This window comes from Epinephelus moara, chromosome 7 (assembly GCF_006386435.1).
Source record: "Epinephelus moara isolate mb chromosome 7, YSFRI_EMoa_1.0, whole genome shotgun sequence".
NCBI classification, from domain to species: Eukaryota; Metazoa; Chordata; class Actinopteri; order Perciformes; family Serranidae; genus Epinephelus; species Epinephelus moara.
The window spans coordinates 3191459-3202670 of NC_065512.1; the positions used below are offsets into that span (position 1 = coordinate 3191459).

At 42.7% G+C, this 11212-nt stretch overlaps 2 protein-coding genes across 2 annotated transcripts in view; both read right to left on the reverse strand.

Annotated features, from left to right (window-relative positions):
• Positions 1–979: 979 nt before the first annotated feature.
• tbccd1 (TBCC domain containing 1) lies at positions 980–10561 on the reverse strand. Its single transcript, XM_050048969.1, has 9 exons — positions 10383–10561; positions 8237–8301; positions 7887–8153; positions 7494–7652; positions 7218–7334; positions 6252–6501; positions 5910–6096; positions 5293–5823; positions 980–3349 (listed from the first exon to the last, which is right to left on the reverse strand). Exons 1-9 carry the CDS (start codon positions 10420–10422, stop codon positions 3136–3138), a joined length of 1830 nt encoding a protein of 609 aa, XP_049904926.1. The 5' UTR covers positions 10423–10561; the 3' UTR covers positions 980–3135.
• A 148-nt stretch (positions 10562–10709) lies between these two features.
• LOC126393411 (potassium voltage-gated channel subfamily H member 3-like) overlaps positions 10710–11212 on the reverse strand; it is a 200137-nt gene continuing 199634 nt past the window's right edge. The window contains exon 10 of the mRNA XM_050049569.1: positions 10710–10718. Within this exon, the coding sequence (XP_049905526.1) occupies positions 10710–10718 (9 nt within the window). The remainder of the gene's footprint in view (positions 10719–11212) is intronic.

Sequence of the window (11212 nt, forward strand, 5' to 3'; positions counted from 1 at the left end):
TCCTATACACTCATTAAAAAACAGACCCGACCAACCAAATTCAAGCTGGTTCAGAGCCAGGGACAAGAGATCCTAGCTGAAATCTCTGACAGAGCCGGTTTTTGAAATTAAACTTAAATGTTGTCTAAGAGCACTTTTTGGTGGCAAGGAGTAGCAGGAGTGATATAGGCCATCACGGCCTGGACCCTTGGCCGTATAGCTTAGGCAGCTATACAAATGTTCTATAGTTTGTTAACGATAATAACTGTGTATGCAGTGCTCTTAGATGCAATGTATTGAACCTGTTTTTATTTTATGTTACTGTATTTTATCACTATCATTCTCAATTTCTATTTCCCTTTTTAATTGACTGTTTTTATTGTTTTAAATTGTCTTGTTGCTTTTAATGTCTCTGTAAAGCACTTTGAATTACCTTGTGTTGAATTGTGCTATACAAATAAACTTGCCTTGCCTATAACTGACTGTCGTCGCAGAGTCGTCGGAGGCTTTACACTCAGTGTGGGTGTGAACCCTGACAGAGTCGCTGAGGTCACATGTGAGGCGTTCACCCAACCGGCCATCATGTGTGTCGTTGGCTTAGATGGGCCCAGGTGAGAATGGGTGTTAAGTCATCTGGGAAGGGTTCCCAAGACTGAAGCCTGTTGGATGAGAGGCGAAACGTCTTCAAGAAACTCAAGCAAGTCCAGTTGCCTATGATATAGCACTTAAGATCACCATGACCTGTTTTGTTATGGAAACTCCAAATAAAAACAGCTCAAATAAGATCATCATGACCTGGGTGACTGAGAATCTTCACCAACATCAAGGGACTGTAACATCTAGGCCTAAACTGACCTGAGTCCAAAGGTATTGACAGAAAACAAAAAGCAGTTTTGTTTTAGTGAAAAACTTTATTCATTTTTATTCTTTAAACATTCATAAACTAAGTTGTGCTCTTCATGTGGTAACTGCATAGAGGTGCATGTGTTCAGATTAAATGTTTTCAGCAGTGAGGCATTTAACTGTGTAATCACCATGAAAATAAAAAGATACATAACCAGCATTTTCATAACATACAGCAATATTCTCTGACGTGTAACAGCATTTAACAGTACCTTTTTAATCAAGTCTAAGTTCCCTTCACTTCCTACAACTAATTCAAAAGCTGCCCTGAAGACACATGCAGTGATTCTGTTGTATGTGATGTATGTCCCAATCTGTGAAAGCTCGACCGTTAGCATGTTGTAATGAGTGAAAGTGTGGAAACAGGAAGCTACTGGACTGAAGTACACTTCAAGGTTTTAATGCTAGAAATGGTTCTGTAGGCAGGGTAGATCAATGACAAAATAATCTCACTATAATGCTAAAATATACAAATTAATTCAGGTGCATTAATATAAAAATAAACATTTAGACAGTATCTGGCAACCCAAAGTGTTTTAGCCTCATTTGGCAGCTGTTTCAGTCGTACTGATTTATACTAAAGGACCAGTCCGCACAGCAGTCACACATGTCAGAACAAACATCTGTTTCTGACAGCTGGTGACAACCCCCAACATGAGAACAATAACTGGGCCCGGCTCCTAACATTCAGCACATGGAGAGCGGAGTAGTTTTGCTAACTTACTCTATACTTACAGTTTGGACGGTGCGTTCACAAACCTACAATAAATTAATATTCCTTCCTCCAAAATGGAAAACACTTGATTGCTAATAAAAGTTCTACGACCTGAGCTAATAACTGTAGGTGCACTAACACGTCCTTAACACCCAAAGTGCTATATTTATTTAGTTTCTATATCCTCCATCGTTAAATGCATGTTAACCTTCTTTTTTTATTATTTTTATTTTTTTAAAGAAAATATCATGTAGGAAGATTTCACTCCCCAAATTATCATTTGTAAATCAATTAGTCATTTTTGTGTTGCATTACATTTGTGAAGAAAACTTGTTTTTTCTCGTACGCCTCCAGTGAACAAAAAATCCAAAAAGGCAAACATTCCTCATGAACTGAAGTAAACAGAGATGTTTCAACAGCAAAACTACATCAAAACATCAGTTTACAAACTCTCACACAACTCGTGTAGTATAACCCAAGTCTCATTTATCCAGCCGTATGCTCAGTACTTCCCTAACACATGCATTTTCATTTAAAAAAATCATGCATGGACGAGAAGTGTGCCTGAGCGCGCTCGTGCATTTGAGCTCAAGTGGCCCTTAGGTGCTGCTCAGGCTGCTCAGAGCACGCTACAAGTGTTTTAAACTGTAATGTTTTTGTAAAAATGTGTGTGTTTGGGAAGTCCTGAGTATATGACAGGAAAAATTAGACTTGATTATTCTGCATGAGTTGTGTGAGAGTCTGTAAACTGATGTTTTTGATATTGTTTTACTGTTGTTAAACGCTGTCCCCGTTTACTTCAATTTATCAAGAATTGATCTTCGTTCACTGTGGAGGGATGCGAGAAAAACAAAGTGTTCTTACCAAATTACACGTAACACGGTGAATAACTGATGTACAAATCCTCCTTTTGCAGGTGAAGTACTCCTTAACGTTTAAGCTCCTCTAATGGTGTTTAAATGCAGACTCCAAAACATCCAACCATATTATGATGAGTTTTCACAAGAGGTGAATTTCCGCTCTCAAACTGTGGCTTAATGTACATTTAAGAGCTACTGATGCTTTAAGAGAACAGCATTTTCTCAGCTGCACCCACTTTCTTCCAACAAGATTTTCTGTCTCCAAAAAAAGACAAAGCTTTTTCAAAATGTCCCTTCTGAAAGCCTGTGGTGACATCACAGATGCAACACCCTGTGTGTCTACTGAGAGGTGCCTGTGATGTTGATTTACAACATGCCGATCCACTCCCTACTTACGTTAAAGACTTAGCTGCCTTGCTTTCAGAAGAACTTGTAGAGCAGCTCATACTGGCCTCCCACTCAAGAACGAGTGGGACCTGAGTTGCAATATAAGCTGAATCAGCAGCTCCAGACTCACCACAGTAAAGTGTCAGTGACTACAAGCACACTGTGCAATACTTGCAGTTAACATACTCGTCTGTTAAGCATGTAACCTGTCTGTGTATACTGTCATGTTACCTTCATGTACAGGTACAGTTATTCTGCTGGCTCAGACCCAAATAAGACAAACCCAACGACTCAACAAGCCATCGGTGACTGTCCCGCTGCCTGTCCAGTCCTTATATGTTTGTTGTCATTAACTCGGGCTGTGTCTCCTGCAGGCCCGTTGGAGTCCTTCAAAGAGGCCATGGTGGGCGGGATGAGGCTGTCCAGTTCCTGCCTGTGCCCCGCCTCCAGAAGCCACTCGTGGAACTTGACCTCCACCAACTCCTGGAACTGCCGCTTCTGCTCCCTTCAGAACAAGAACGAGAAATCGGTTACAACAGAGAAACAAAAGAGGTAAACCACAGAGCAGAAAAAGTTGCGATATAAGAGAGAAACTGATATTAAAATACCGTAATAAAGAAATCAATCAATCATGAAGTGACATCTCTGTTGCTCCCTGTGCTGTCAGGGTCAGGCACAGAGTGGAGCCCCTCCAGCAAGCTTTCTGACACCAAATCCATCAGTGAACTCTGTAATATCTCTCCAGCTGAGTGGCTAACTCACATCCTTATTGATTTTTGGAACGGCTGTGCTGTTACACTTTTCCACTGAGTAAAATAGCATACTGGATAACAGAATATAAAACCTTATTTTACACATCAAGGTTTATTTTTGCCAGCCAACCATGGTAACATCTGCCGCCACATATATTTGTTATTTTTGGAGGTCGACCGTTCATTAGAGCACCACTGGAATACATATACCCTTCAGTTATTCACTGCACCACAGTCTCGGAGCGCAGAGTGTACTTGAGACACTGATGGAGAAGCAGAACGTCAGGCGCGGTGAAAGTGAAACATAACCATTGCAAACAAACTTAGTTCACCTGTGATGAGTTCACAGAACCTCCAGATTTAGAGAGTTAGCCAGGTAGCTAACTTGCTCCTAGCTACAGCGGTACATTTTAATCAGCACTGACGTTGTGCCGCAAGTTTTGTTAATGTGGGCGGAGATAGCGGTCAAATGGTGGCGATAATGCTCCACCATCCATTTGCAATTTGATGATTAAGAAGAAGGCGAAGAAGAGGTGATTTTTTTTTAAAAAAAAGTAAAAGTTTGTCAGTGTAAAATAGCAGTGCATGATTTGAGACAACACTACCCTGTTGAAATTAATGCACCACACAAGAAGTACATAGTGTGCATAGTGTACAACATTGAAGTGTACTAACAAAAGTACCCAATTTTGGTTAGACGTCTGAAATAAGGTCTGTGGTTAACACAAGCTGAGGAGAGTTTTACATGTTGTTCTATGACATGAAATATGTCAGTAAATACCCGACTTGTGAATTTTGAAGTTTTTATGCTTCTCAAAAAAAGACTGTAACTTGCAAGCTGCTAAATAAGACTACAGAGGTGGTCATCTAATTCGGCTTCATAGCTTTGTTATGTTAGTGTCGTTAGTCATGCGACCATGGTGTAGCTCGTGTGTGGCCTAACGTTAGCTTTTTACTTTTGGCAATTGCATTTACATGTAAGGAATCAAAAGTGGTGTTCATTTGTGAAGACTATCTTGCTGAATAAAACGTGAGAGCATCATAAACTTGGCACAGAGCTTTTTTCTGCAGTTATCAAAAATCCAGTGGAAAAAAATCCAACAGGCCTTTTGTCGAGGGAACCAGGGTGATGTTAGTCTGGCTCACCGGATGTAGACTGCGGCTATAAGCCTGCCACTGGCCGGTTATTTAGAGCGACGTGCTCCCCTCTTCCGCTATCTGCATGTTACCATTTTCAAATCCCCTTCACTACAGGAGACAAAAACCTCTGAGCAAACAGCCTACACACTGAAAATGACACGTTTTGATGAAGACTGAATCGTGCAATAAGGCATGGCTGCTTTGTTCTTGGGCGTGCAGTGGTTAGCACTGTTGCCTCACAGCAAGAGGGTTCCAGGTTCGAACCCGCCGGTCAGCTGGGTCATTGTGTGTTTGCATGTCCTCCCCATGTCAGTGTGGGTTTTCTCTGGGTTCTCTGGCTTAATTAGTGACTCTATATTGTCCATAGGTGTGAATGGCTGTCTGTCTCTATGTGTCAGCCCTGTGATAGTCTGGTGACCTGTCAAGCCCTGGCTGGGCGAGTGGCAGGTACATGCAAACTAAATGCAAACTTGGCCTACAATAAACATCAGCCCTGCACCGCTGTGTTACTCCGCTCATTAATAATGGTGTGTTGAGAGCATGATTTTCCACTCACTTGTTTAGCCGGGCCTCCATCACAGTCTTCTGCCAGTTCTGTATCCTCTTCTGCTTTTCATCCAGTGCTGCCTGATACGGAGGCGGCAAACCCCCCGGCACCTCACATGTGTCGCCCTCCATCTGGAAAGGCACAACCAGCGTGTGGAACTCAGCCGGGGGCAGCAGGCGGTAGCAGGCCGGGTCCGGGTTGGATGACACGTTGAGCGAGGGGTTGACGAGGCCCTCGGTCCCCAGGAGCAAAGGTCGATCCCAGACGTTGGGGACTACAGCCAGCCCCACGCTGGCCATGTGATCCTCCAGGGAGGGGTAGAAAGTGTGAAAAGGCCCCAGTGTAATGTCTGTGTTTCCAGGTAGGAGCAAGGGGCGGGTGGGCGTCAAGGCGTGAATAGTGCAACGTGAGGAGGCTCCGATTGCGACCCTTCCGGCCACACACACCACCCGCAGGTTCTGGCAGCTGTGGATGTGGACGCTGGTCTCGACAGGACCCAGAACCACCGTGCAGTCACGGCATTTGTCCACGCTGACTGATCTGAAGGAGCAGACGCAATAAAACCCATGATATATGAACTGTGTCCCTTAAAGTTCATAACACAGCCTGATGGACGCAAACCTTACCTGAGAGGTGAGAGAAGGTAAATGAAGGCATCTGAGCATCTGTGAATTTTGATGTTGGCACCGGTCAGCCTGTCTGAGGTTTTGGCCAGGGTCTGTTTGAAGACTTGTGACATCAGCACCATCTTGCTGCCAGGTGGAGCCATGTGGGTGTTTCGGGCTATCTTGGCTCTCTTCATCGCCCCCTCCACTAAAAAGCACGATCAAATAAATGCAGGAAGAACACACACACATCAATACATTACCGTATTCCCGAATGACTCGTAATTCTTCCCCCTAAAAATGACTGAACAGATTTTTAAGAAACTGCAATATAAAATCTAACTCCAGAAGATTTTCGGATACCTTGTTGAGCCCAGGCGAGTTTCTTGCCTGAGCGCAGGCAGGCCGTCATCCCAAACGGGTTGAGCGTGAGGCTTTGCTGGAGACATGAGAGCAGCTTGTGCAGGGGGAAAGAGCGGCTGAGTGTGGAGTAGCCGGCTTGTGTCTGGAGCGGACCTTTGGTGAGCAGCCGGTGGACAGGCTGAACAGCTCTGCCATGGCAGGCCGAGCCCTCCAAGAGCAGACCCAAGCTCCTCACAGCCTCCAGGGATATCTGGAAATACACAACTGTAAAATCAGCTACAATGCATCATGTAATATGAGTGGTAATTTGCTTTAGAGGTTCATTTCAGTCAAAATTTAAAGACGCACCGATGATTGTATCTGAAAACATGTTGGCTATTCTGAGAGCAAAGATTTAAAACTATGGCGTCTGTAAAGCCGAGAGAAGCTGCAGCTTGTGCACGTTATAATAGGTTGATTGCTTTTCATAAACATATTTATTTAACAAATTTTTGGATCTCATCAAATCTTTTGTTGGCGTGTCAGACAAGTTCACCAGGCTCAGCCTCTCAGCGACTGACAAGGTTTTAGATATGTGCAAGTATTGCAGTGGCGACCTTTTCAAGAAGGTGGTTGAAGGAATAAAAAAGGGAGGCTGCGATTGCACGTTAGAACACGTCTGCCACCCGTGGAAAACTTTGAAAAAAATCCTATTTTGATGCATCAGCAGCTCTGTTCCACTTTCCCAAATTTTAACGTGATGAACAACATGTTAGGGCACATTAATCAGAGTGTGCACAGCTGCATGTAAACAGAAACATTAGAGGAATGTTGGTTTTCATTAGCCATGGAAACAGCTTTGCAGGAATATTTTCTTTTTCAGAGTAAGGGCAAAAACCGGAATATTTTATGCGTGTAAACATCGTCACTGTCAGTTGACACAAAGTAATAAAAATATAGATGATGTGTTTGTTGCTGTCTTCAGACCTGACAGTCTCTGAGAGCCTGTCCCGACTGTGACAGCTGGCCTGGCTCCACCAGCAGCTCCAGGACCTCAGCTAGATGGCTTTGCACAAATGACAGGTGGGCCTGATCATCCCAGTTCTGCAGAATCAAACAGAAACAAAATAAAGGACGATGAGTGGCACATCATGATGAACACTGGTGCTTTAAACCTAATAGGCTGTAATTAGAATTACAGAATGCTGCAGAATGTGCAGTTATGCTTTCAGTGTGTCTTTTGTCCTTCACAGTAACAAGGACCTTGTTCTGGGAGCTGGTCTTTGTCTCTCGGTCTGATGGAGACGGGGAGCGAGTGCGATGACTGGGCCACTCTTCACCAATCAGAGAGGTGCGCAGAGACACACGGTTCAGCTGCTGGATGTAGAGGAAGAGGAGGAACTGCAGTGTGTCCACAGACAACTGCAGTTAGGAGGAGGAAAGGAAAAAGAGGTGCATGTCAATGAGGAGTTAGATGAATTTAAGAGCAGGGTTACAACAACAACTTCTGCCTGGGGCAAAACACAATAATACAAGCAGCACACTGAAACAAAAGAGGCAGACATGATACAAAAAAGTTAACCAGGACGATGAGATAGCATTACATTCTTGGGTAAACTGAGACATTCGCACTCCACCCATTTTCTTTTTTTGTACCTTGTTCCTTTGTTGGTCCAGCTCGCTTTTGGAAGAGCACTGTGACAGACACTCTGCCCACTCCAGCCTCTCCTCTGGAGTGTGACCTATAAGAAGGTCAAATGTCTCAAAGTAGAGCCACGCAAGGTCTTCTGGAAGCTGCAGCTTTCCACAGGCAATATGCCTCCACATGGGCCAGCCCAAAATGGGGAAGCAGCCATCCCGCGTCCGCACGTAGATCGCCATCTTGCGAAGATAGTGCAGGCTGAGCTTGGAGGAGGGAGCCACCTACAAGTTGCATTAATTACAGTTATTAGACAGCATCCATTGGGCGATTTAATTACAGGAAACAGTGGGAAGAGTACACTCACCTGCAGGGCTCCCAGTAAGAAAGGTTCCATACGTGGCCATATGCTCACACTGTCTGTGTCCATGTCTACAGAGGAAGATGTGGAAGTCAGACACATGATGGACTGATATGCAAGAACTTCACAGTATACAAGAGCAATGTAATCAAGTCACACGACATCACAGAGCATCTTTGGTGCAAGTATTGCACTATATCCCTAAACCAGTGGTTCTCAAATGGTGCACCATGATGCAGATCCAGGGGTGCTGTGGGATTTTGTGATAACCACACATTATTATTGCAATATTCAACTGGGCCTAAGGGAAAAGTTATGAGTGAATATTTAATTTGATTTTGATTTTTAATCAGTATGTTGTGCGCACCCATTTCTTAATAAAGAGCCAAACTCTACTTAAAAAATGTAATTTAATTTAATTTAAAAAACCTTCATGGGAACCTATTTGTCACCGTGTGCACAAGGAAATTATAAGTGTGTGTAACACATCACATTATCTTATATTATTTTCCATTTAAATGGATGTGTTATTGGTGCTGTGATGTAATTTTAAAAAGTTAAAATTAATTCTTGTGTCATTTTGTTAACAAATATTTCAATAGGTTCACTATTGTCATTTGAGATTAGTAAATAAAATGGTAAAAAAAAGATTTCCGCACACTTGCATCTATGCAGTGTTTCACTTTATTTGTTAAGCTTTCGGTCTACTTGACCTTCATCAGAGCATACAATTTTATTAGTGAATAAAATCAAATATTTATGTTGTGATAGCAGTGATAAAGAGTCTATTGTACGCAGATATAAATACAGGTGTACCCTGAGATTTTGGCTTACCCTTCGGTGTACCTTGGGCACAAAACATTTGAAAACCACAGTCCTAAACACTAAATTTAGAGACTCACGATTCACAATTTTTATTCACATAAACAAAAAATACAAATACAATTCATAAGAAATAAAGGAGATGTGAAATGGGACATCCTAATGAGCTATCGAAAGCTTGAGAACAGGGACCCAGACATGATGCAAAATTTATTTTAAAACGTGATTCGGTGAGGGGAGAGCTGAGGAGCAGCTTTTATAAATTACCACCTGTTAAAAGGTCGACCACACACGAGCAGTACAGGCAGGCGGTCCAAAAGTGCATCCGAGGCTCTCTGACTGCAGTTCAAAATCCTTATTAATACATGGATACACCAACACGTTTTGACGTGAGAGGTGTAAAATGCAGTGGAAACAGGTGTGCAGTTTAAGAGCTCACGTGAGGGTCATGTGACATAAATGTATACTATAAATAATTAACATATTCAGTAACAAGACAAAGGTTCAAAGCCAAACAAGAGTGAAATAAAACAAGTGTTATATATTGTGACAAACCTGCACTTTAAGTGGCAGAAACTGAAATATATAAGATATGCATGTCAAGGACAAAAAACAATGTGTGAACAGGCAACAAACTCATAACGTGTCTTATGTTATATTTGTAAGGTGTATAACTCATGATAACTAACAGAAGGATTTGACAATATGGATTAAATTAAACCTAAAAGGTTAGCTTCACCCCCTGTAATGTATCATGATAAAAAGCTGTTTAAAAATAAGTGTTCATATGTCACAAAAGAGGTGTTGATAGTTCCTGGGGTTGTGTTTTGTAATATTACATTATATTGTGGTAAAAATGTGTTTCTGTAATTGTTTCCACACATTATATGAAATGGGAATTAGGTTGTTTATTTGTAGGTGCTGTCAGATTAGGAGATTATATTCCTAAATACTACATTTACAGATTAACTGAGGGGGATCTGTGCAGTGTCTAACACACCACAGATCTGCTGTACAATGCTCCCATGACAACTAGCACCAGGCTGCTAATGTCACCAACACCTGACCTGGCATTATCACACCAAGTTTGGCAAGCTAACCTGAGCTAACTCAGTCAGACAGCAGGTTAATGTGCACCAAACTCACTTCCTGTTGTGGTGAGGTGTGACAGGTGAGTTAACGTTAGCTTGTTAGCTTGTTAGCTGGATGGATGAGTTGTTTTGTCTCTAAGTTAACTTCACTGAGCTAGTTCAGGGCTCAGTAGCTAACTTAGCCACAGTTAGCTCCCCATGCTAACGTCAACAGGACAGAACTATGAGACAAGTCTTACTGTCAGTCTTTGTCTTCGTCCAGGCAGCGCGGTGCTCCATCTCCACGAGTCTCTCATACGTGACGGTAAAGACGAGTCCTGTCGGGTTGTTGTGACTAGAGTCAGACCCGACACTCACTCACACACACACTCACACACACATCTGCTCTTCTTCCTATTTGGCGCCCTCCTCTCCTCTGACACTGGAGCTGACATCTGTTGCGCGCAGCTCGCGGGGGCGCGCTTTAGCTTCAGCCTGAGCTGAAAGCAGTTTGCATACAGTTAGCATAATATGCTAATGCTGCTGTATTTGAGTTTATATAGCTACATGTGTGAACAGTGGCGGACTCAGGCTGTCTGAGGAGCAGGGGCAAAACAATAAAAAGGACACCAGTGTGCACAAAGTTTTCCAGCAAGTAGCCTTCATGGCATCATGTTTCCTCAATGTTAAGGCTACTGTAGAAAACACTTCATCTCGTTTTCTAAGGCAACCTAGACGCATTGCATCATGTTTTCTCAGTGGAAGGGCACCCAGAGGGTACTTTATCATGTTTTCTCCACTGGAAGGGCACCCAGAGGGTACTTTATCATGTTTTCTCCACTGGAAGGGCACCCAGAGGGTACTTTATCACGTTTTCCCCACTAATTGGCATCCTAGAGTGCCTCATATTACGTTTACTTAACTGGAAGGGCACTTCTACATGTTTTCTCTATTTAAGGGCATCCCAGAGGATACTTTATCATGTTTTCTCCACTGGAAGGGGATCCCAGAGGGCACTTTTTTTTTTTTTGTAAATATGTTTTATTGGTTTTTTATAATTATTATCCCACAGAGATGAAAAATACAGAAC